Source organism: Haemaphysalis longicornis, unplaced genomic scaffold, assembly GCF_048455015.1.
Source record: "Haemaphysalis longicornis isolate Haplotype H1 unplaced genomic scaffold, Haemaphysalis longicornis Haplotype H1 scaffold_9, whole genome shotgun sequence".
Taxonomy (NCBI): Eukaryota; Metazoa; Arthropoda; class Arachnida; order Ixodida; family Ixodidae; genus Haemaphysalis; species Haemaphysalis longicornis.
The window spans coordinates 28,185,732-28,212,702 of record NW_027526460.1 but is presented as its reverse complement, the minus strand read 5'-3'; the positions used below and the strand labels follow the sequence as shown (position 1 = coordinate 28,212,702).

General features: G+C 48.2%; 1 protein-coding gene across 1 annotated transcript in view; it reads left to right on the top strand.

Moving 5' to 3' along the window:
• LOC144151455 (uncharacterized) overlaps positions 1-18,606 on the top strand; it is a 106,961-nt gene extending 88,355 nt beyond the window's left edge. The window contains exons 12-16 of the mRNA XM_077682505.1: positions 3,586-3,691; positions 5,573-5,691; positions 12,412-12,466; positions 12,875-13,008; positions 18,325-18,606. Coding sequence (XP_077538631.1) covers positions 3,586-3,691; positions 5,573-5,691; positions 12,412-12,466; positions 12,875-13,008; positions 18,325-18,477 — 567 coding nt within the window. The 3' untranslated portion in view covers positions 18,478-18,606. The remainder of the gene's footprint in view (positions 1-3,585; positions 3,692-5,572; positions 5,692-12,411; positions 12,467-12,874; positions 13,009-18,324) is intronic.
• Positions 18,607-26,971: the final 8,365 nt, after the last annotated feature.

The following is a 26,971-nucleotide window of genomic DNA, read 5'->3' as shown; positions in this document are numbered from 1 at the left end:
ATTGGCAGGAAGAATGGAAAAGAAATCTAAGGTTCGATGAAATCTCGTCTGTTGGGGTAAAAGATTCATAGGTCACGATCACCAGTTTTCTTCAAGAATGGAAAAGAATGAAGAAAGGAAACCTAGAAATATGAACTTTCTGATTTGCCTAGATGCAGAGCAACAGGGCACGACATTTTAGCAATTTTTAAAAAGTGTCCACTTTGTAATTTTTTAGTAAAAAGCTTAAACTGGGGAATACAAAATAAGTATGCAGACTCATTTGAAAGTAGGCAAAATCCCCACATAAAAACGCTTGCGGCAATAGCAGGAATAGTTTGTTTTGCAGCCGGAAAAGTTTCGAATTTCGCGTGACTTGTCCACCGCACCTGCCACCAGAGCCGTCTTTGGGAATTTTTTTTGGGATAAGCAATTTTTTTTTCGGGTAACTAACCTCCAATACGTTTTCCCATGTGCGCAAAGGGCTACACATAAAAGTTTCGTCAGAATTAAAGATGTCTAATGGACACGCCTGTCCCATCTCTCGTAAAAACACCCATTTCTTTGGAGACGACTCTTCTAGCAAAAAGGTTGCAGGCTATTTTTAGGTGTTATATAAAGGCTCCCGGCGAACCATGCCTCGAGCAGTCACGTAGGCCCTCTCAAAATCCTATTTTGCAGGGGCGTACGGTGACTACATGACTCGAAAGGTCAGACTCTGAGGCTGGAACCTTGCGGCAGGGTTGCCAAGGTTCTTGGCGATGTTCTGCGGTTTAGAAAATATAGCAAGGCCGCTTTGGAGCCGGTGATATTGTTAAGATGGGGAAAGAAATAGTGTGCTATGGCTAGGCTGATTTCATATTCCTCTGGCTCTGTGCAGGATGTGCAGCTTGCGGGTGCTGTAGTGATAGGCTTCGCGTAGTGGTGATCACTGCTAGTACCGATGTGTCCCTGTCTTGATATGGGACGGAATCGGAGTATACCACAGCAAAAGAAATTCAGCTTGCTGGGCCAGTTTGTACATATTCACGGAAGGGAAAACGAGCGAAAAAAGATGCAAACACAAAGGAGAGACGGCACATCACACGCGCTTGTGTGTATTGTCTCTCCTTTATGTTTGCGTCTTTTTTGTGCTCGTTTTTCCTTCCGTCAATATATACAAACTGGCCCAGCAAACTAGCCCAGGGGGTATTTTGGGTAAGGCCTTTGTTGTTGCCTCACGGCCTTCCATATTATGGATAGGGTGGACACGTCTAGGTGTCGGGGACACTCCAATGACGTCCCTCAGAGCATGCGGAATGGCAATTAGTCGTGTGTATAGAGTGGTGTTTGACGTACGAGGCCCAAGGAATTCAGCATTGACCGACCGACTAAGCTGCTGGGGTCTCTCTGACTGTGTGGTTCGCTGTGCCTCTATGTTCGAAGAGCGTATTGTGTACCCCGATGTGACCCCGACGTGAAGGGGGTTCGCAGTTCCTGTGTTTGAAGGAAGGCCGAGAGCTCACTCCAACCCTACAAACCCTCGCCTGCTCCGTCTTTCGCAGCGTGAGGAAAGGCAGCGTGTACATGACAGACGAGATGACGAGAGCCTGTACCAACTTTTTGAGGTTAGACCACTTGATGATCTTCAGCCTCGTCACAACTCTGGAGATGATTACAATGGTTTGGAAGTCCTCCTTCTAACTCTCCCTGAGTGCATCGGTATGCCTGCCATTGGATTTAGGTGCAGGGCCAAGACAATGGAGTGAACCAGGGGGTACTAGCCCAGGATGAGGTTATTATGCCTTAAATATCGGCGGTTTTTGTGATGTGGTTTGTAGATGAACAGCTTCGGCGTTTTTTCTAGGGCGGGGGGGGGGGGGGGGTGCACGATAAGCTGCAACGCACTGGTGCGTGCTCCTCTATGGTGTGGGTTGCCCGTTGCAGGGCTTCTCGGATTTGGCCTCCCGATCGTCGAGCTATCCACATGGTGATGTCTACATATACGGGTTGACAAGATGGGGTATGTCATAAGGGAAGGGCCAGAAGGTTCCCCTAGGCGAGGTTAAACAGGAAAAGTGAAAGAACAGACCCTTGGTTGGTTCCCAGGCTAACCAGCTTAATAGGATCCAAGTGAATGTTTCCCCAAAGAAGTGTTAGAATTCGGGATGAAAGGAACGTTAGCAAGTGCGCTCTATAAAGCCGTCCTTATTCACCATCTACGCCCTTCGCGCCCATCCTCCCCACAAGATAACGCTGGTATGGGTCCCCGGCCACGCCAACTTGGACGGCAATGCTCGAGCCCACGAGCTTACCCGAGTACTCTCCCCGGGTCCGCCCATGTTGTGGCCCCATGTGTACCACCCTGGCACTCAAAAGATTTCAGAACATCAGGCACGCCGACAGCACCTTTGCGCGCTGCGCGCAAGCAGGCAGTGTTTCCCGGTCCCCCACCTCGCCCTCTCCCATGAAGTCGCATCTGTGGTCCGGAAAGCACAAACCTGCTCGTTATCACTCCATCCCGTATCCACTACATGCATGGCATCCTCTTGCGTCTCACTTGCCCTACACCCAACTGCCCTTCCTACCCATCAGTACGGCACCTTTACTGGGAGTGCCATCCGCCAGACCTACCACCACACCTGCGTTCCCGCATCACTTCCTGGGAGGACTGGTTGAACCCGGGTACTGGCGTAGATGTCAAATCGACGCAAGAATTTCTGGCGGCCCACTGCCTTCGTGTTAGTGCGAACCTCTGGGAGGTCTACGGACCAGCCGTCTCCTAATGAAGAGACTGTGGCACGACGGCCCGGACTAGGGCTGTTTAAAGAATAAAGTTTCCCCCCCCCCTCTCTCTCTCTCTCTCTCTCTCTCTCTCTCTCTCTATCTCTCTCTCTCTCTCTCTCTCTCTCTCTCTCTCTCTCTAGTATGTTCGGGTTTGCGCACAGTGTCGAAGGCCTCGGAGAACCTCAAATCGAGGTTATCTTTGGTGTTATGCTTTAATGCGTATGCCTGGTCCAGGGTATGAAGCTGTAATTGCAACATACCATCTTGAGTGCACAGGCACGGGCAGCAAGGGTGTAAAGAGACATCTGAGTTTCTTGGTTGTGTTCCGTGAGTCCTGTGAGTCCGTGAGGTTCCGTAACCCTGATGTAAGGGAGATGGGTCTTAGATGATCGCTGTCTCGACAAGTAGATAACTGGCACTGCATGTCAGTTGTTTACTTCATCTTCTGTTTAAAATGCGCCCTCGTAAACTTCAAAAACATCTCAAGTTATAAGTTGGTTTGACTTGGGAATAAACCACAAGAATAAAGGTAATCAACTTACGCAACTTCATTATTTCCTTCTCCGTTCTCTTTCTTTTTTTGTTAACACAGGCTATGTAATGAAAGGAAACAAAATGGATTAAGTATTTTGATTTTTGTTTAAAAAACAAGAAAGAGCAAGGCAGATGTGTCTAATGATTATCGCGGTTGTAACAACGTGTGTGGTACCTTATCTCTGCTCCGTGTTAACGTCTCAATTTTTAGCTGGTTTTTCCCAAGCTTCTGTAGTAGATTACGGCAAGCTATGGAGCTCTAGGGGTATTTTCGTTTCATCGCTCACAGCGCGATGTATTTTACAGGTCACGAAGCAGCATCGGCTCGGCGCCATGCTCGGCGACAGCACCCAGCTGCAGTTTTTCCAAATTCTTCTGAAGACGATGTCTGCCAAGAGGTACCTGGAAATAGGTGAGCTCTGGGAAATATATGTGGCTGGGAACCTCCGCTGGTACGAGTTGCCGGAAGTGCGAACACGTCTGCAGCGCGTACAGGAAAGAAGGAAGACAATTAAAACAGAAGGCAGAGAGGTTGGCCGTTTAAAGGAACGTTGGTTAATGTGCTTCATGCGTGCTTCATGCAATTGACGTTGGTTCATGCAACCTTGATCAATGTCGGTTTATTTTGAACCAGGAATAATGGGAGGATTTGTCACGACGCAGTCGTTTAACGCGCAGATCTACCCGCATGACACATACATCTGGTGCTGCCTTCCCGGCTAAGTTGCCAGTGTGGTTTGTCACAAGACCGCGACGCACTAAATACTAGCTGTGCGGCAAAAAATGAAAACAATATTTGTGTGAAGTGTACATGAAAAGCGGCAAATAAGTGAACGAAGACAACAGAAAGACAGAGAGAGAAACAGAAAACGCAAATTCTTTTTTAATGCATACCATTATTTGCAGCGTACACCCACAGCCAGGACCGCGTAATGCTCTGCATTTCCACAATATAATGCATACTTGGCGGAAATAAGGTATTCAGTCGTTCTAAAAGCGTAAACGAAAATAATTGGTCGAAGAAACTTTTGAAAACGCTAAACATACAATAAAGAGAAAAAAATAAAAAAGCAGAAAAATGAATTACGAAATAAAAAAGTGCGCATTATACACCTCGTCCAAAGAGCGGACTTAAATTTAAAAATCAGGAAAAGAACATTGGAGACCGGAATAAGAAGTTGCGAAAATGGGCCAAACGGGTAGCGCCCTGCATTTGCACAACAATGCACAACTGACGGAAGAAACACATGTAATCGTAATAGCAGCGCAAATGAAGATGATTGGTGGAACATGAATTTAAAAACCCCCAACATACCAGAAAAGTGAAAAAAAAAATAGAATTTTTTTTACAAAAATGGACTAGAATTCGAAACTAATACTAGTACGGCTCGAATAGCGTGGGATGTCTTCACATTCCATAAGCTTAGTGTACAATACTCTCGTGTAAGGCAGTGCGGCGCTGTATGATAAATGGAGCAGTGTACCTTTTTTTGTTCGTGCCGAGTGCGAATTAAAACGGTTTCGTCGGTTTTGAAGAATCCAATAGATAATCAAATCAGATAAAACCATTTTATTTTTCCGAATAATATTTGGAAGGAGGCCCAAACAAGAAATGCAAGCTACTGTACTTGACGAGACTGGGCCTCCTTTTGCGAGGCGCAGCGAGTACGACAAAAAGTCAAACAGTATCGGGTATGAGCGAGATAATCCCCTCACAATAACACAGGCATAGAACTTAGACGAAACGTAGCTCATTAACATACGAATACATATTACATTCCATTGAAGACATATATTCGGCATGTACAAAAAAAGTGCGCATACTGGCTCTGCTAACGTTTGCTTTACGTAATGCCTGTTTGTGCAGAAAGTTTAGTACCGTTGAGAGAGAACAGCGAATCGTTTTTCAGCCATAGGATGTCCTCGAAAAAAGTATTCGCCAAAGTTCAGAGTTACGAGTTTGATATGTCGACATCGGAGTTGGCAGGTCTGCAAGGGAAGCAAGTGCATTTTGAGGGGTGTTAACGCTTCGTTTGTATCTTATCGCCGAACGATGTCAGTAAAAATTGCGAATGGAAACTAAACTAAAACGACGGAAAAGTAGCTTAGTGTAGGCGTTGTAATCTGCATTGGCTACGTGTCGATACAGCTCTGCGTTTACGGCTAATATGGCTCCGCTGCCCTCGTAACTTCTCGGCAGCACGCCGCCAGAAAGTCGATTTTATCATGCAGCTGCTGTGAGACAATGGTATTGATGAGTTAAGAAAGTCGATTCGTGGCACCGATCCGGCAGGCACGTACACGGGATGCAGCGCAGTGGCGGCCGCCCTGGCCCTGCCCCCCGACGGAGAGGTGGTTGCTCTGGAACTTCGCGAGGCTCCGGTCAACATCGGCATGCCGTTTTGGAAGGAGGTGCGTATTTACTCCCGCGACTGTGGCGTTATCGTCATTGATTGGCATCGTTATGTTGTCACTGATAATTGCAGAGAAAAACACCGCCTCCCTAGCGCTGTGGTTGTAGGGTTGCCACATTTTTCACACAAAAAACAGCGCTAAAGACGGGACAGAAGGAAGGAGGCTACACACACAGAGGCTACACACTCAGCGCTGTGTGTGTAGCCTCCTTCCTTCTGTCCCGTCTTTAGCGCTGTTTTTTGTGCGAAGTATGAACCAACAGGCCCAAACACTTCCATTGCCACATTTCCCCGACAAAAAAAAAAAAAAAAAATCCGGCCCCACGATGGGGGAGGTGGGGTGGGGGAGACTGGTGTATGAGAAAAAGACGCCATGTTTTTTTTTTTTTTTCACGCAATGCCATGTGTTGTAGCGGTTTCCTAGGGAGAAATCAACACAACGTTTGTACTGAAAGTTTCTCAGATTATGGTCAGTGTTCTGAATGTGCTGCACTGAAAAGTAACCGCACAAACGTCATTCGGTTACTTTGTGCCCTGGACCACGTATTGTCTGTGTTCGTGTTTTTGCGGAGCTTTTCAACAGATATTTATCGTCGTAGTTGCTGGATTGGCGCTTATAAAAAAGCAGTGGCACGATGGCCAGACAACCGGCCAATGACGGCCAGTTTTAAGTATGGAGCGGAAGCTGGCCCGCGGTCTAAAATCCGGTTGGGCCGGTCAAAAACCGGGCAGGTGGAAACCAATAGTATCGCGGCTACCTAAGCTACAGTCAGCTGCAGGTATCTGCTTTTGGTGCGACAGCAAGACGTGCCCCGTTCCTGAAAATGCCGGGATTCCGAACCACGCTGATTAAAAGAATGCCATGCCAGCAAGAAAGTGCCAGCAAACCACAGGCGCGTTAGCCACGTGAAGGGTGGCTTCCTAGCCGCCAACAAATACGAGCTCTCTTTTCTTTTTGGGAACAAAAGCTATATTAACCCACCTCTGCCAGTTTAGCGGGAAATTCGGGAAGGCAGGTTTCTGAAGCCTTTTTTGTGAAGGTTGCTTTGTGGTAGCCAACCGTATTTTCCTTTTCGTAACCCGTTTGCACAAAAGTTGATAGGAAGCAGAGGGAAAGGGCGACGCGCCAGGTTTTGAGGTTAGCGTCGTGAGTCGGTACGCGTAGCACTACGTGCTATGAGTACGACGTTGCTTGGCACGTCGCTAAACTGAACTTGAAGGTTATCTGACGTTGAGCAAAAACATAGAACACCACACTTTGCGTCTAACGTTGTCGACCGGCACTTATTGTAAAGAGACTAATGATTGTAAGCCAAGCTGCGGCTATGGCTTGACGTCGTACGACTTCAAAGTCTAACGGTAGACCTAAGTGGGCACATATCCCCCGACAGGTGCTGCAGAGGAGTGTTACATGCTAGAAGAGTGGCGCATACCTGCAGTGATATATTGGAAAAGGCTGCATAAGCTTAGTGCATGTTGGGGCGATGGAAACTTGAGCCGGAATATATGCTGCTTTTGCCGATATTCCGTGTTTGGCTCTGCCAACCCGTGCGCCAGTTCTTTGTCTTCATAAAAACAAACTAACTGAATCTGAGTCGGTTGCGCCAGCGCTTATTGCCTGTTTCTTGCGACCAACACTCTAATCACATCTTGCTAACGTTCACTGCGGTCCAGCTAATACTTCTAGTAACTTTGTACCTCAGTGCTTTAGGAGTGTAAGCATTCCCGAAATGGATGGACATCTTAGCAATATGAGTGTGAATTTACTAGTCTGAGAATGCTGGAAGCAGCTCACACATGTCTCATTATTTACCTGTAGCTTCTCGTTTGCGGGCAGCCAAGGCCCGGCCCTAAGAAACAATGTTTTCCCTTTAGTTTGCATAAAAAATCCCTCCTGATTTTTCCGTTGGCTGGCTCTACATAGCACCAATATCTTCTTCGTTTCCATTCTTCTGCCAGTTTAATTGTCTTGGCTCTTTCAACTTTATTTCCAATGTCTCCGATAATATAGTTTTATTTCAAACATCGTGCAACATTTCCGCCCTGTCTTGGCATTGCATGTTTCTTCCGCTTTGAAGATAAACAGACATATGTTCCATATCACAGTTCATTTCTGCTCCCGCAAGTTGGTAAGCCTCCCCTCAAAGCATATTTTGCTTGGAACTTGTCTAAGCAGAGCTTATCCTGTCATGGTCAATCACCTGATTACTACTTTCAGCCTGCGCTCGGCCTGCTGTCTTCAGGGTAACTTCTTGGCTCGGCGGGTCCTTAAAAAGACCCTGGAACACTTTCTTAAACTTTTCCGAAATCTTAAATGCTTTCAGAACGTAGTCAATAAGCACATTCAGTATTGAGAATAGAACGTCAAAAACTACCTCAGCCAAAAATTACGGCTATATGCACATCAGATAACTTAACTCGATCAAAATATTTCTCTCTCTTTCCCGGTCTCGGCGTTATTTCTCCGAGAGCTCAAATGGCGTCATTAGAGCGGCGTAGCGGCTATTGGCCGGGTCCATTTCACCTGCAGCAATAAAAAAATCGATAGCAATGTTGCAAAATATGCCACAAAAGCAAAGCAGAAACGGATGGCGGGTCTGCTGCGACGAGCTAACCACGCATTGCCGCTCCGTACCGACGATAACTACAGCTTTCACAATGCTTTCCGACGCGAAGGAAATAGTGAAAGCCTCTAGTGTTGCATAGTTCCTTTAAATAGCTGAATTAATGTGTCGATGCGAGCTAGTTAGTACTTCATCATGGGAACAGGTTAAGCGCCAGGCACAACTGGAGGGCGCCCCTTTCCTGTCTGTTTTACTTCCTCCAGTTGTGCCTGGCGCTTAACCTGTTTCTTTAAATATATTTGGACGCCGAAAAAGAAATCCAGGGAAGCCTGCACTCATGCGCAAGACTTGAATCGCGAAGCTGTTTTAGGTGAGCATTGGCGTAAACATAGTTAGTTCCAGTACCACGCCCTGCCTTTCGGATGGCGGCCTCTTCCTCTACCACGCTAACTATCCAAGGCCAACCCATGCCGAGAACTGCGAAGACGCTGCGGGCGAGGTCTCTTGTACGATATTGAGCGGATGCGCACGACGACGCGAGCTCCCGCGCGAAGGGCTTCTCCTACGATACTGAGCGCATGCGCAGGCTCCTCTCGAGTGTTGCGGCGGCCGCAATCAGGTGTCTTTCCGTTGTCGAGTGGGTATTGCGAAATCTGCACGACGCCTCGCGATCACGTTCCTCCCGGGGAGTTTTCGGCGCGCACGAACACCGAACTTCCAGCCAGTAACAGCAGCTCTGCTGTTAAATGGTGAGCGTGATTATCATGGGACCTCGGGATAAAAGTTACAGATCTCAATTCCAGTTACGCATCATCGGACGCTTGCTGGATGATTTCGATCACGAAGTGCAATATATGTCCGGACCAGTCAGAAAACTACCCCTTCATGCGTACGCACGTAGAGTTTCATATTATATATACCAGAGGGAAATCTGGCGCATGGCTTCTTTTTTGTCTCGAAGCCAAAACCAACAAAAATGGGTAACATTGTTTTCATGTTCATCTTGCATGACGCTTCTAAGTAATCCCTGACAAATAAATCTTTCTGGAGCTTTAATTTTATAATAACAAAATAAATTTTATTAATCCTCTGTAGTAATATTGTTGCATTTTTGAGGCCAGAGGCAACTTACCAGCCTGTGCGTGAGCCATGCCAATGACGAGTGGAACGTGCCTGCCAGGTACACGATGGAACGCTCGCTGAAGTGCGGCTCCCCTAGACAGTGGCGCCAGATTTCCGTCTAGTGTATATTAGTATGAAACTGTATGCGTGCGCGCATTACGAAAGACATTGTCATCATCATGGAATTGACGAAACGCCCCGGGAGGGCATTTTCGGCACCGTTTGAAACTGTGACGTCACAATGTCACATGACAGCCCTTGGTGACATGACTGGGTAGCGCCACGTTTGACGCTTTTAAAGAGTTGCGTTCGTGTTGGCTTTTTTGCATGACATTAGGGCTGTGAAAAGAAGCTTCGTTGCTTGCTAAAATAAGAAAAAAGCATTTTTGCACGCATTCCAACCATGCTGAAATAAACTGACCCCACGAGTTCAACTTGAATTGTGGTAGTTCATTTAGTATTTTGGAACATCACTTATTTTACAACACATACATAAAGAACGCAGCAATGTCCTCGATAGCCTGAATTTCTTGTCATCATTACTCTCTCAAGCTTTGATAGCATCATTAGCGTCCCCAGTAGCAGGTACCTTGTGCTTTAACTAAGGGTTGAAAATTAGGAGAAATTAAAATAAACAGAGCGTTGCTGTCCCATAAAGAAAAGAAATAGTATTAGGAATCAGTATTCTTTAATTAACTTTAATAAAGAAATTCAAAATTACCCATTAAGTACAACACAAGACCCTGAAAAAGAATGACTATCTCAAGCACTAAAAGTACATTTTTCTTTTTGTACATACGCTTGTCCTGTCGCGGAACTTCAATAGCCAGAGTTCTTTTTTAAATAAGCTCTGACTATTTTAAAATGCATTTGTTTGTATTTTGGTCAAGAAAATGCAGCCCATGGAGCACGGAAAGTTTTGACAAGTTGGGGTATTCGAAGAGTAATTCGATATTCTTGATCGGAAACGCAAGCACGACAAGTTCAGCAGATTCACTTGCAACTCCGGTACGGCGGCCGTTTGGCGGGGCATCGCGAGCCGATCAAGCTCGCGTCCTCGCCCGGCCGAGGGGCTGAGGCAACACGGAAAGCCAGCAAAGTGACGTCACCAGGTGCTGTCACGGGACATTATGACGACGTCAGAGTTCCAAATGGTGCCGAAAATGCTCTCCCCGACGCCTCAGGAAAGGAGAATTCCGGGGTATCACCGTTCAGATAGAAGCCCAGCACACTGCGCAGGTAGGTCGACTGTCAGGCACAAGAGCAGGCAGAGACATTCTGGTCACTCTGGGCATCTTTACCGAACAGAATAAGGAGAGTGTTAAACACCTTAGCAGAGAAATCAGAGACTCCATCGTGGTCCGTCCTTTCCCCAGAAACGTCCACCCTGTCTTTAATCAAGGAAGGAGACTGTCTCGAGCCAAGGCACTTCTAGCTGCAGCTCTCGAGAGCCCTACGGAGTCGGCTTTTGTAGATGCTGCTCAGATAAATGGAAGACAGGCCTTTTCGATAGCCGTCATTGATGCTCAAGAACGGATGTGCAACGCACTTTCCGTGTTTACCAAGAATCCGGAGGTTGCTGAGCAAATGGCCATTGCACTTGCTCTGCTTGATCCTCAACATAAGGTCATTTATAGCGACTCTAGGGCGGCCACTCGAGCCTTCGCCAGGGGAGTGGTTGATGCCAAAGTCTCCAAGTTATTGGAAGATAGACACATTAGTAATCATTCGATAGTCTGGTTTCCAGCCCACATGGGCGACCTCGGGGGAGGACAGCGGAACTTCAATGAATCCGCACACGAGGCGGCGCGAGGACTCAGCAACCGCGCACCCTCCCAACCACCCCCGTCTCCACAAAGGGCTTTCAAGGATCAACTTCAGACCTACAACGAGCTCACCAAGCACTTCTACTTAAATCGACAGGAATTTGCGCTCCCACACAAAGGACTCAACAGGGCGCAGTCAGTCACTCTCCGCATGTTACAAACGGACTCATACGCCAATCCTTGGAGGATGAGCCACATCGACTCGGACTACGACGGAACTGCTACGTGTTCAGAGTGTGATGGGCATGTGAACTTGGGTCATATGTTGTGTGGTTGTGCTACGCAAGCCTCCTATCTGGAGGATAAGGTCAAGTGGGACAGTGCTCTCAGGAGCAGTGAACTTAACGATCAACTCTGGGCTGTCCAGAAGGCCCGCGTAGCGGCGGAGAGTCTCGGGCTCCCCGTCCCGACGTGGGAGATGCCCTCTACACCTTGACACCGGTCAGGTGTCCTTCAGGACCCTTTTTGGAAATAAAGTTTCACCACCACCACCACCGTTCAGATAGCACGTTTTAAAACTCTTTCTGGATCTCGCGCACAGCACCAGTATGGCGTATTGTCCTTGGCGATGAGATGGGGCTTCTATTTACATTCCCCCATTCCATTTTATCTTTCTATACTTTAGATATTTTTTCTAGTTCCCTCATAATTCTTCCTCCCTGACGGTAACTTCTCTCCACCCCGGCATCCTCCAGGAATACTTCATGACATCGTTTTTGAGACAGTAGTTCGTACGTCCGTCCGTCCGTCCGTCCTTGCTTGCTTGCTTGTTTGCTTGCTCGCTCGCTCGCTCGCTTGCTTCTTTCTTTCTTTCTTTCTTTCTTTCTTTCTTTCTTTCTTTCTTTCTTTCTTTCCACCCTCTCTCTCTCCTCCTTTCCAGCCGGTCTTGTCAGATAAGAAGCCAGGCTGGAAAGGAGGAGCAATATATGAAGGGGATACATTATCAGCACCCTAGGGCCTTTCTCAATGAAGCCGTTAATTCATTCATCCCTTCTTTCACCCTACGTTTAAGCAGGAACCTCCTGCTTACCTGGTGAAGAGCTATGCTTAGCCGACATACAAAATCTGTGGTGGCCAGCTGTAACAGTACTCATTTTTAAAGGAATCACGTAAGGGTAATTGATCGTATAATACGCTATTTCTTGTGAACTTCACTGTTATACTGCTGGCGCTTACGGCAGCAACGCTCTCTCTCCCGTCGTCCAGGCTGGTGTAGAAGGGAAGATTCATCTCAGGTTGGGACCAGCAGGTGATTCCCTGGGTAAGTTTTCTGGACGGTTCATTAATTCATCCACACTAGTGCGTTTTCTGCAGACATCTAAACGCGCGTATTCACATCACAGGCCGAATGAGGACACTTTGAAGGGTGGGTACATCACTTAATTATGAGGGCAGTGCTTACCTAACCTGCGTACTCTTGTTCGAAATTCTTCCTGGCACTGTTATAAAATTTTGTAACACAATGAACCTAACCTTTCCTGTTCTTAGGACAACATTCTTCCGGGAAGACCTGAGCGAGACTGTTTGACTGATTACTCTTTGTCTAGTCTGTTGAACATGTTTGATTTAAGCAGAAATGGGAAATGCAATTACCGTTCATTCTGATGGCAGTCATCATTACAGTTTTGGCGTCTTTGACGTAAGCGATATCAGTAGGAATCATTTGCAGACGCGATGCTGCGAGAAGGCCAAGCAGGCACCTTCGACTTTGCGTTCATCGACGCCGACAAGCAGGACTGCGACGAATACTACGAGAAATGCCTGCAGCTGGTCAAGCGGAACGGCATAATCGCCATCGACAATGTACGAAAGGCTCAAGTATCTCTCTCAAGTGCTTATCAAGTGTCCATCGTATCAAGTGCGCTGTTACATATGCGCTCTTACCCAAGTGCTCGGTTTGGTAAGAATAGGTGCACGAAAGTGTAGGAAAAACAAGAAGAAAAATGGACATCTGGCAGCTCATTAGTCAAGTTGTTTTTGAAAACAACAAATCATACAATTCGTACACGGAGAACCGGTGCACTTGTCAGGAAATGAGAAAAACAGAAACGAGGAAAATCAGAAAAACCGCAAAGAGGAAATGAGCCCGTAGCGTGAGAATAAAGATGTGGGCGACTGTAAAGAAATGAGTTCTACGTGTAACGCAAAGCGGTGCATTGCCGCATGAGTTGCCTTTCCTTTTGATATGCAATGCTGGATCGATCAGCAGGCCCATTTCGCCACGATCTCCAGAGACCGCCCCCTCACACACACGAATGCATGCACAGGGTACCAACGCACTATGCTATTTCCCCACTCTGTTGTGAGCCCGAGCGTTGCGTCCGACCGTCCTGGTCTTATCTTCGACGAATTCTACCAAGACTGCGGACGTTGTCAAAAACCGAATCTGCAAAATATACGATTTACAGCTGGGGACGGTTTACAGCGCCAGGCGTGCGTTGTTAGCGGATCCGTTCGCAGAATTGGGAACCCGAAAATGGCGTCAGAAGCGTAGATGCATCTAACAATGCACTTATTACAGTAATCTCGTATATTCCTAGCTGTTGCACGCCCGACGGTGCCAAAGTATACGCTTCGAGCACTGCCCGTAGGGGCGCCGCTGAAATCCTTCTAGGGGCCCGTTTTGAAAGCAGTCGCGGGAGGCCCTGGCCTTTTCCCCATTTTCGCCACTGGTTTCGCGACACGTTCACTACTCAGGTTTACCGTTTGTAGCGTTGGAAATACATATTTATGTGGTGCAGTCACTCTGTTAGCAAATGTGGTGTATTTACGAGAGTGCGAATGTTTCTGTTCGTATAAGCGCCAGGCGTGTGTCACAGGCCGGCGTCGCGGAATCGGCATACGAGTGGACCTGATTGTAATTCTACTGCCCTGAAATTTACTAACAGCGTCTCCGTAAGGAGTTTTTCTTCAGATGGTCATGCTACGGCTATACATTGCGATGTAAATCAGATTTATGTGCTTACATAATCTAGCGCCTCACTTATACCTGACCACACCAGTTACGCTACATAACTACCTTGGACAAGCCAATGTGGCATAAATTTCACGAACATTCTACGAAATAAGTACGATGGATAATGAAAAATTATGCGCGGGAATCAGCACTCAGCCAAAAATTTATTTCTCGGTCGTCTTGTCGCGAGGTCAGCGCTCGCAGTCAATCTGCTATATTTATCTTCCGCGAGTAGCGCGGAGACGGGCTTATCGAGCAATCCCCGTCCGCGACAAAACGCTTCCTCGAAACATCGTCATATGGCACAGGGATCCTGCAGAATCTAGCACAAAATAAATCAAAGGGCCTTATCGCGAGTAGAAGAAACAGCTGACATGATGCGTTGGGATACAGTATTTTCTGTGATGTCGTTATTGTTGTTGTTGTTGTTGTTACTCTTATAGTGGACATACCCACGTGGGGGATTGGCCAAGAAACGGGGTGTCTTTGTGGGGCTAAAACGCCCACCTCATAGCTTAATACACACAGCCTGTAGGAATTGGGGAAACAGCTACCGAATTATATAATAGATCTAGAGAAGAATCAGTGATTGATGCCATTTTTGGGAGAAAAGGCTAAAAAATTTTGACCGGGTTAGCAGGACATGCGTCTGGTCTCTGGTATGTACGCGCGAATGGCCGCAATAATCCCTCTATGACAAAACCCGAGGGATGTGGCCCCGAACGAAAGGAGCACATGCATCGTCAGAGGAAGGCCAATGCGTTGAATTGGTGCGGCTAGATACCGTTTCCGAATGAAAGAAAAACCGCGGCAGTACAGGAAAAAGTGTTCAGTTGTTTCAATTAAGTGTCGATCGGCTTCTCCTTAATGGATGACAGCCCTGGAAGACATGCCTAAGATGGGGGATTGGTTTTACATTTGAACAGGAAGTTGACAAACACTTCATAAAAAGCAGTTGGCCATAATTTGGAAGAAAAAAAGAGGGTTATATGTTCTTGAAGATTTCGTGTTTAGCAGTTTCTAGAGAGAGAGAGAGAGAGAGAGAGAGAGAGAGAGAGAGAGAGAGAGAGAGAGAGAGAGAGAATGAACTGTATTTAGAGGAATATCAGTGAGGATGCATCTTGAATGAGATACTGGTGGTTAGGTCGTGTTGATGGCTGTCAGCGTGAACTGATAAGCGACATCGGCAGCCCTGGAAAAAAACGGACCGGTAGGTCCGAGTCAGAGCTGCGCAGCGCGGCCTCCCACCTTCCTGGAGGGTATTTCAGGAAAGGGATATTTTGGGCAATCCCAGATTTTCTAGGCACACCAGACTGAGAGCACAAATGCGCCTAATGAGTGTTAGCGCAGTTCTAGAAGGAGATGATGTATGGTATGCAAAACGGGGCGTGGAATGGAGAAATTAAAACAATTAGGAGAGAAAAAAAAGAGCATTTGTGTGGTAATTGTGTAACTGTTTTAAAGCGACATCGCATATATCCCACCAAACTCTTCAACTACGTTATGTTGGTCGTAAAATTGAATCTGGGGACCATGAATTTGACTCTAAGTGTGAATATTTACATCGTATAACGTTGTTTACGACACTTCAATGTTGACTTTCACCACAAAATTGTGTTTCCCGCCTATAGCGCACTAGTTCCTTGCACGGCATGCCGTTCTAAGGAAGTACATGCTTTTTCTGTTTTTCATTTTTCTACGCTGAGTGGTCGCAGCGCACACAGATATAAATAAAAACCAAAGTTGAATCTGCGGCAGTAGCTCACTATGTTGGGCTTCGAGGTCGCGGCTTCGATTCTCTGCCTCGGCGGGCATTTCTTCGAGACCGACGAGAACCAAGAACAGAACAAATGGGTGCGAGATATTTCGGTGCTTCTCGAAGGTCCCGAGGAGGTCTGAAGTAATGTGGCGCACTGCACCGCGTCGCTTCTATTAGCAACTTTGCAGTGTAAGACCAAATTCGAAAAAAAGGAAGACAATAAAAAAAATGTAAAACTCCCGAGTGGCAATTATTGAGATATTGCGCAAGCATTCACTGCAGGGACTCACCTTCAGATCTACACCGCTACGTACGTTTTCCTCAGAGGCCCTTGGGCCTACGGTACAGGGAATTCTGTGAAAGGGCCTTTTGCGAAATAAATTGCCCGACGGGAATTTAATAAAATTGTCACACAGCTAGTGTGTACCTATGGAAAGCATCGTGTCAAGCGTTACGAACAGTCGTTCAGATTTCTAGAGATAACAACCTAAAGCGCGAGACACATGAACGACTGGTGCACACGATTCGCATGCGACTGATCGTTACGACTGATCGTGAGGACCAGTTTTGGCGTCGTTCGCTGGTCAGTGGATTCTCACGACGTGCGACTGGCAAGCCAGATGCAGTCCTGCCATCGTTGCGATAGTCGTGCGACCACAGCCAATGAGAGCACGAAGGTGTTATCGCTGAGAAAGTTTCTTTCAAAGTCCCGAGGAAGCGCCATTGGCAATTCCGGGTATTTTGTGTACCTGACTCGGGCACAAATCCCTGACTAGGGAAGAAGCCACCGACTGGTGAAAGCTGCAGACAGGCACTTTTGCAAACCTAAACGTGCTGAGTAAAATTTATCCAACTCGATATGCAGACGCATGCCCATTGCGTCATCAAGAAACCCCCCCCCCTCCCCCTCTACCACACCACATGGGAATGCCAAAGAACAACGGCTGTCCCCAAAATTAGAAGCGCTAATGCGGAGCAATGGGAGGCACTGCTGGCCAGCGCCTGCTGTGAAGACCACATTGGTCTCATTCAGCCGGCACGCAAAGCAGCAGAGGTCGTTGGAGCCCTGGACCAAGGGTACCACGCCTGCTGACCGCGTTGGGAACTGTCCCACGTGGCACGAGCCCTCGGTGGAATGCCGCCCAACCACTAAAAAGTATCAATAAGCGTTTTCCCTCGCTCCTCCTCCAACAGAGCCTGTGATGTCATATACCTAGCTCTGCGATTGGCCGGGATCGGCAAAAGCAAACGCAAATTAGGAAGGGCTTATAAGCTTGCTGAACGAGCTATTTGCGCTTAAATTTAGGGAACATTCTTTTTATAGAGGTAAGAATGATTGAATAAACAGTGGAAGTCACTGAAGTACACATAAACATAGTAGTGCTGATGCGTATTTCTGTGGGTACTGTGCGCTTTATGCTTGTTTTAGCTGCGCTGAAATGCGGCTATTTGGGGTGGTCTTAGACTACACTGGCCGACTGACGCAAGCGACGGTGTCTTACGTGACGGTATTTGTAGAGCGAACACCGTGTTTCACGAAACGACTATTTTGTCCCTTAACAAGAACAATCCCGGTGAATACGGTCAAAAACAGAGCAAAAGCAGAAAACGGCCCGGTGCAGTATGGTCGCCCCATCTAGGAGGACTGATGGTAAACATGGTTCCGCAGTCGGCTGGCGAGCCTTATGGGGCACTACAGTTCGCTTGAAGACCTGTTTTTGTGACGCCATTGCAGACGTTACGAAACCACATGATTTGGCGGGAGAATCAAATTTTAATTGATTAATTTCTCAATGAATAAAGCATCGTTTGCTTCCGGGCAAGCGTTGAAGCCAGCATAAAACAAGAAATCTTTCGAATTAAACAAACTCGTATTTTGCCTGCATGGCCTCTTTAAATAGGAATATTGATGCTTGGGCGAGTTGATGTTTCATATTATTAAACTCACAGCGCAAACAACAAACAAGGACGACAGGGAGAGCGAGACACACAGGCGCTGTGTCTCGCTGTGTCTCGCTCTTTCTGTCGTCCTTGTTTGCGCTGTGAACTCCAAAATAAAATGGGGATTCGTTGTCGGCACCTTCCCCTATGAACGAAAGTGTTGCTGCGGGGCCATGGTGACGCACAAATACTCTTTCACTCTGAGTTGTAGTAGCCGTAATTCGAGTGATAGGCAAAGGAAGGATAGTGCACTGGGGATATTATTGCGCTCGGTAGGGAGCTCACCTGCATAAAACCCGGTGCGGGGGAAGGGCAAGTAGAGGGGTAATGAAAGTATATTGCGGAGTGTTAAAGAGACAGAGAAATAAGACTGAGCAGAGCAAGCGTCCATGACGGGCATACACGTTTTGTGCTGAGACTAGCACTTGTCAACTGCTTTTCTTTCTTTTTTGGTTTGCAACAGGTTCTGTGGCGGGGTACGGTATACGATCCGAAGGACAATTCACCGGAGAGCGTGGCACTGCGAGCTTTCAACAAGAAGCTGCACCAGGACGAGCGCGTAGACATTTGCCTCCTCCCTTTGGCTGATGGCGTCACATTCGCACGCAAGAAGTGACGAGCAGGCCAATGGGACCAGTCCGTTTAGGCATTCGAGCCCCGACCGATGTGCTGGCAGTTACAGATTGAAAAAAAAAAGAAACTTGTCGTTGCATCTCAGGAAAAAATAAAGTGGAAGCCCAAGGCATGCACGCCGATATAGCCTATGTGATGCAGTGTTTTATTGTTTATTACTGAATGATTACAATCCTAGTGCATCATTTTCAGTCCGTTTATGTCATTCTTGGGCCACCGGGTTCGAAAGTCTCGAGACACGTCGCCACCGCTTACTATTAGGTCGAGGCCAACAACAGGACGTTGAGCATGCAGGGGCGAAATTCCCCAGAATCCACGAACCCTTCATCGAGGAAACGACATATTGCTGAAGCGGTCTTTACGTATGCTACAACACGGCGTCTCGTGATGAACGAGGCAACATCGGTCCGTATGCCCGACAAGGAACGCCTGGGTCACATTTTTTAATCAGTATCAGCAGGTAACATCATTCGTTTACTTTCGCTACAAACTGGTCTTTCGCTCCAATCGCGCTAATCGATGGAGGGGTCGCTTCTGGTTTCAAGGTCACGCCAGCCGTTGAAGATGTGCGTCAACCCATTGCCAATATGGACAGCGCCAGAATCTAGGACATAGCTCTCGCGGTGGTCTCGAGGAGGCCATAACCTGACTCACCACTCCCCGGGGGCCGGAGCTTTGCGACGTACACCGTCTTTTACAGTGTGAAAGCGAAAAGAGGGGCACTTTAACACTGAGTATGTCTGACGTCGGGTGCTTGTTTTACATGAATTTCGCTGTCTGCGGGAACCTCTGCGCCAATAACGAATTTATTTTCGACAAAAATATTTTTCAGGGAAATATCCAGACAGCTTCTCAGCAAAAAAGTTACGCGTGAAAGTTTCAAGGCGTCTTCGAAGTCAATGAATAGAGAAGTTCATTACGAATGGGGAGGCTTATATTTAGCAATACCTCTGACGTCATGGCGAAAGTGACGTCATCAACACATCCTTATCGTGTAGTGTAATGATTAACCGGTGGGTGGGGAGCGGAGAGATGCTTGAGCCGAAGTGGGGATTACACTGTTAGATAATTGAACACGTGCTCCCATTCTCAGCAGCCATGGCCATTGAGCCACCACGGGGTCTTTCATTTTTCAGGGTAGCGACCTTGTTAAATGAACCAACCAGGGGCCAACATTCAGTGGCAGAATGGCAACGCGAGACTGATTCCTCGTTTGTTTTATGTGGTTTTTGGGTACTCACAGAAGTGAATGCCATCAGACTTTTATCTATTCATATAGCTTCAACAAAAAAACCTCTACTAAAAAGCTGTGGCACACATTTCGATCCCTTGACGGCAAGAAAAAGACTGCTACCTGCAGAGCCAAAATTGCTCTAAGCATTGGGTGTTCTATCGAAACAATTGAAGAAGAGGCGGCTTACAACTTCTTCCCCAACGCTAGCCTTACGCCTCCACCTCCCCACCCTCGCGTGACCGTTATGGACGACGACAATGAAGAACCCCTATTCACTATGGCGGAAATGGAGACTGCCCTCCACCAGGTTAACAAGCGCAGCGCTTCTGGTAATAAAGACGGTATCACGTGGACTATGGTTCAGAATTTAAACGAACAAAACAAACTCCTCCTACACCTCCTCAACGATGTTTGTAAATCTGGCTCCATCCCTGCCTCCATGAAACACTCGGTTATACAACCGATCCCCAAACAAGGGAAACCAACGAACCACGTGCGTAACCTCTGACCAGTCGCTCTAACATCTACGATAGGTAAACTTCTCGAAAGGATGGCTGCTAATCGCCTCACTTACCACTTTGAGCAAATGACCAACCACTTTCACCCTGGCCAGACTGGTTTCCGCCCCAACATGCGGACTCATGACAGTCTGTGGCCTCTCAGACGGCTCATCAACTCAGCTCGACCAGGCCCGCCATCAGGACAACCGCATATTCTGGTGGCAGTTGATCTGCAGAAGGCCTTCGACATGGTGTCGCACGAAGCCATACTGACCGAAATCGAGGACCATTATACGGGCAAGCGGATGTACAACTACATTGCCAGTTTTCTAGAAAATAGAACGTTCGAGATCCGAACGGGCAACGACATTCCGAAGACCTACTACAATGGTCGCGGGGTACCACAAGGCTATATATTATCACCCCTCCACTTCAATTTGGTGATGAGAAAGGCGGCAATTGACGTACACAAATCCAGCGGCGCGCGCCTCACCGTCTATGCGGACGATATCACGCTGTGGACGGAGCGAGGCGACTATCCTACCACTGAGGGGGCGTGCATAGACCTTCAAGCAGCCCATTGTGACCGCTTCATAACGCCGAGGCAACAGCTCTCCACCACACTTCGCCGACTCGACGACCTCCCCTTTACAGCGCAGACAATATTGTGCCATAGGCGTTGTCCGTCACAGGTCGAAAAGGCTATAAAAGCCCTACTGCTCTTTTTGAAGGACACGAGCCTGTCTGAACGATTGTAGGGACATTACTATAGTGCAGTGCCCTTAGTTCGCCAATTTTATCAGTGCACCGTATTAGTTTTGTGCATTTTCTGGTTGTGTGCGTTGTTTGTACCGCCTTTCTAGTTGCCTGGTCACGCCTTGCGTTTTTTCTACTTTTCTTTCTCTCATTTTCTCCTTTAATATGTACCGCTGTCCTTTCTTTCCCTTTCATTTCCCGTATCCCCTCCCCCCTGAGTAGGGTAGCCAACCGGACAGTATTCTGGTTAACCTCCTTGCCTTTCCTGTACTATCCCTTCCTTCCTTCCTTCCTTTTTGCGCTAGAAAACGCCATCCAGGCAGCAGGAATGCATCCCTCACCGGAAAAGTCCACTCTACTGCTTTTGGGTGGCAAAGAACAGGAAAGGCAAAAAGTCCATCTTTACCTTGAAAATCTAGAGATTCCGCTATCCTCCAAAGGTTGGATACGCCGTCTCGGAGTTCCTATCACTCACAAAGGCAACGCCACAGAATGGCTGAAGCAAGTCCGACAGGGCTGGGATGCTACAGCCCATCTTATCCACAGAATCGGCACAAAATTCGGTGGCGCAGGCACATTGGGTACAGGGGCACGGTCGGAATATACTGAATCAATTAGCGGACCATATTTCCTACTCTTCTTCCCCCCCCTGAATCCTCCCCTAGCCCCCTTCCTTGTGATCCGCGCTCCCGTATTTTAGCCCGGAAATCTCTCCTGAGATGGGACACACGTGCCCTAATTCCCCCGTGTGTCTGCTCCCTGCCCCCTAATTTTTCCCGGGTGGAGGAAGTTTCTCTCAGGAGGCTTCGGGCTGGGGTGGCCCTCATACCTTCAGTCACTTGGACTTGGGGGCACTCACAAGACGACCCAGGAACGTGTCCCAAGTGTCTGTCTCCGGCGGTTGAAGCTGACGCCAAGCATCTTTTGTGGACGTGCGCGGGAACGAGGACAGCTCGAGACCATGCGCTCAGAAAGGTTGGCCTCCGGTGGGACAAACCGGATGACTACAACCGCTGGGTGCAGGACGATAAATACTGCAGGTCGCTGATGGACTTTCTGCACGCCACTGGACTGCATGCATACCTGTAGATTTGAACACCTGTCGGTTTCGTGACCTTCTGTGCTCTTGGCAGCCCCTCGCTCCCTATTTTCTTCTCTTTCTCTTTCCTTCCTACTTTTAAGTGCGAATGCACTTCTTAAGCTACCCTGAATCACGCGTCCACCGCCGTCCGTCCGTCCGCACCAAATACCCACTTAGGGCGATTGGCCAAGAAGAGTTTTTAAGTGCGAAAGCGACCCCACCACATACCCACTTAGTGCGATTGGCCAAGAAGAGTTCCTTCGCTACCCATTCGACATATCTTCGTGATACTAACCACTTCCTACGGGAAATTAACAACATAAAAATCCCTGATGGCACCTTCCTTGTAACTATAGATGCAACTTCTCTGTACACAAATATACCTCACCGAGATGGGATTGAAGCCCTGGTTGAATCCTATAGCATACATCGGGATCACGAGGCGCCAAGCCCAAAAGTCATTGAAACTTTGACCAGGCTAGTGTGGAATTAAATAGCTTTTAATTCTACAATCAGTATTACCTACAAAATAACGGCACTGCGATGGCTACTCGAATGGCACCCAACTACGCTAATATATTCATGAACGATCTCGAAACAAAATTCCTATCAACCCGTGAAATTAAGCCATTTTTTTAAGTGCGAATGCATCACCCGTGCATTCGCACTTCCCCATGCTCCCCTTCGGGGAAATGCGGGTGAATTTTCTTTGCTCTACTCCCATTTTTAAAACGCCTCTCTTTCTCTTTCCTTGCTACTTTCTTCTCTACCTCTATCTTTAAACCGCCTTCCATATGCCGCGCGGCAAACACTCGTAATTAAAAAAAAAAAGAAAAAAACAAGGCACCGCCCTCATCCGGAACATCGGTAGAGCCATTCTAACTTCCCGGCTAACTTATGGCGGAACCTGCGTCAACCTGACGCAAACCCAACTAAATAAAGTTCAAACTTTACATCACAAACTCCTTCGAGTTATTACCGGAGGCACACCAAGCTAAATTACGTGTATACTTTTGCATCGCTGCCTCCGATTGAAGCAACACTAGAAGCAACGCGCGACAACCATTCCGACCGTCGCGAACTTACCGTTCAGGGCCATCATCTCATCGCCTACGATGACACACGAACTTTCACACTGGGCCCGTCAGCCGACCCTTCTTCGACCCGAAACCCGCCTTGGCAATGGAAACAACCGGTGAATCACAAACCAAGGTCGACAAAAGAGTGCAAAAGGCACAAGCACCAAAGAAACACCCTATTTTGCTTCCAACACCTATTAGAACAAGGCACATATGTATTAGTGTATTGTATGCTTGTGTCGATCGGCCGTTTCTGTGTTCTTTTACGGCGAATGATGTACGTTTACCATTTGCTTTTCTTTTGCTCCAAAAGTGATTGCGTGTACGGCTGCGTTTAGTGCATTTGACCTACTTTCTTTACTGTATTTTTTTGTGTGTGTACAATGGTTAAACACTTGTCGCGTGCTTCTGATATCGTTTTTGATCTTTTATGTGAGCCCCTCCCCTCTACAATGCTTGTATGCCCTGAGGGTAAAATAAATCAATAAATAAATAAATATGCCATCTACACTGACGCCGCATTAGCATCTGACCGATTTGCGTGCGGCATACACCAGGTAAGCGACCCGAGCTTGACAGAGTACTTGACGTTCTCTACGGAATCAGAAATCGATCCACTCACAGCAGAACTTACAGCTATTCTACTGGCCACCGCCTTCCTAAGGAGGGATCTCCCATCCATCAAGACAAAACAGAATCCCTCTAAAGTCGTCATATATACTGACAATGCAGAGGCAATCAGCACAATACACTCTCCAGATCCTCATGACTACATCTCCAATGCAATTAGAAGAACCATCGACAACCTCGCCGAAATAAACGACACCATAATTCTTATAGAATGGACCCCCGGCCACCAGTCCAACCCAGGGAACGTGACGGCCCATCGCATGGCATCTGTGTCACTTCGTACCTCCCAGAACTCTCATGCGACGCCCGCCCCGCTTCCCGCACCTGCCCTCAATAACTCAGTCGTTGAGCGCCGTATACGAAAAATGAGCGACGCCGTCGCCTCAAAAAATCGACCCCAAGATCAGACCCACCAGTGCCCGAGGACATCCCGCGAGGCCTCCAGGTCCTTCTACACAAGGCCCGCTCCGGCACAGCGGTCACTCCTGACGTCCGCGACCGATGGACCTGGTACCGGCGTTTTGTCAGAAAGAGACCAGATGGCTCCACACCTGTTCCCCCTCCTACCCTTCCCTGCCCCCTGTGCAATGCCGACCGACCCACCTTACACCACCTTCTCTGGGACTGTGCCAGACTGTCCGAGGAACGCCGTAGGTGTCGACCTCCTCACGTCACGTCCCTCCAAGAATGAATAACGCCTTCGAGCGATGTGAAAGAAACTTTAATGACCCTGCGGACATTTGCTGGACGTGCAGGTCTTGTGAAAATGACCTAAATCAAGTGGTTCGCGTGCGGGGCGGACGCGCGTTGTGATTGAACCCCATCCCCCGCTGGTTTACTTCCCTTCTCCTCCGCTTCCCCCGCACGAGGCGTTCGACCTCTCCCTCCAAAATAAATTCATTCATTCATATTTATTACATGGAAACACTAATGAAATCTCAGAATAGGACCTGGGAAAATAAAATATACCATGTACAAAAAATAACGCTAACAGACGAACATTGTCCAAGATCTTAAAAATTGAAACAAACCAACATAATTCTTTCCGCGCAGTAGGTAGGTAGTTTAAAAGCTAAGTTTATGAAGTAAGTTTTTTGGACGTTCCGTGCTCTTCTTACTCTCTAGGGAATGTGACTGGTTCGAGCCACCTATACAACTAAAGACATCTGAGAATTCCGGGTTTCGCTGAAGGACCAGGTTCAGCATACGATCAACACTGCAGTCATTGCTGACGCAAAACAAGTTCCGAAGCTTCAAAAAGATTTCGGCGTTGGTAACGTATTGCCATTGTACGGAGGCGTTTGTTGGCGTGGTCTACCATCTTCTATTCAAGGCGCTGAGGGATGTTCTGAACGCGAGCGCTGTTTCCAGGGCTTGCTTACGCCACGTCAAACTCTCGTTGCCGTCATGGGGGCAAGAACTGGTCTCTCTTCCAAGCAGACCTGCAAGCCAACTGTTTTCTTTGTCGAATAAGTAGGCCCACAAAGCTTTGGTTATACGTAAGCCCACGACCGGAATATCCATGAGATGTTTTTGTCGGTTGCTTTCGCTGACAAGAGCGTACGCCAGCGGAGTAACGATGAACCAGCCATGCGAGACGTAGACGGGGTCGCCGGTCAACAGCAGCGGAGAGAAATGCGTGTGTCTCCTGTTCGCTTCGAGCGCGAACTCGCGCTCCTTAATCGAGAGGAACTGGGTGCTGAAATCGTCAGTTGAATAGGAGGCTGAAGTGTGCTTGGAGAAGTGCTGAAGGGCAAGAACAGACTCAGTTCCTGTACGTGCTTCACCAGCCCGCCGTGGCCTTCGGGAGTGACAATGTTCGCGGCGGCGGTGACCGCATGCATCGCAATGGTTACCACAACGAAAACGCGCCGCATATGCTGATTCTTCGTGGACGTCACCAGCACCTCCGCGTAGAGGCGGGTCCAGAGATTCGGAAAATCTTCCCGGAACAAGCAGCGGTGCTGGGGATTGGGTGTTGCAGTCACTGTGTCGCTTGAGGCCATGCGCAGGTAAATCGTGGCGAGAAGGTGTACGACGATGGATGCCAATGAGAGGGACTTACTGGCACTTGTGACATAACGTTTGAAAGTCGCGTAGATGTGACCTGGGCTGGTGGTGCACATCAATCGAATGTCCACCGGCGGAATATCGAAAGTGCACACGCTTTCCTACGCGGTCGGCGCACCCAGCATCCGGAACAAGTTGGAGCTGCAGCTCGATTCCGTGCTGTCCCGGATGTCCTCCAAGCCAAGTTCGTAAACGAGGAGCTCTTCGCGAAGGCACCGGACTGAGGTGCTCGCCTAGCAAATCGGAACTCCTGGTATATGCTCCCGTCAGGAAACGAAAATCCAAGATCAACCCACGAGAATGCGAGGAAATCAATATCAAAACTAGATCAGGCAACGTAATCTCAAAGGTTAGCATGATCAGAATACTAGGCATGGTAAGAGAAACGCATGGAAGAAACGGCGACACCATCGCCCGGCTCATGGCAAAAGCAGCGAACGCAACGTGACCGACCACTCAAACGAGTAACATCCAAAAGAGGCGGCATGAGGGCGGAGATCCTAATCAGGCTCGTCCACTCGTTCGTTATGAGACACGTCACGTACGTAGCCGCCTACCACAAGTGGTTGCACTACGAGCGCGACAAGATAAACATTCTTATCCGCAGAGCATACAAGACAGCACTGGGGCTGTACGAAATTACGAGCACCACTCGTCTCCTGCAACTGGGAATACACAACACGCTCGAGGAAATAGTGGAGGCACAACGCGCCGCCCAGCTCGAGCGGCTGTCTACAACCAGGACCGGGAGACAGATACTGGAGGACCTAGGAATGGGATACCCAGACAGGACGGAAACGAAACTCCCCGTTCCCGAAGAGATCCGGCGCAACATCCGGGTGGACCTAATACCCAAGAACGTGAACCCCGAGCACAACAATGGAAGAAGGACAGCGAGGGCCAAGGCCCTGATCGACCTGCACTCCAACGACAGGCATGCGCGCTACGTGGACGCGGCCGAGTACACCAACCTGAAGAACGGCTTCACAGCAGCCGTCGTTGACCCGACCGGCGTCTTGCGGACGGCCGCCAGCGTGAGATGCACCAAGTCTGAACAATCGGAGGAGGTGGCCATCGCCCTGGCCATCTCGGACCACGACTGTCACACGGTGTTGTGTGACTCAAGG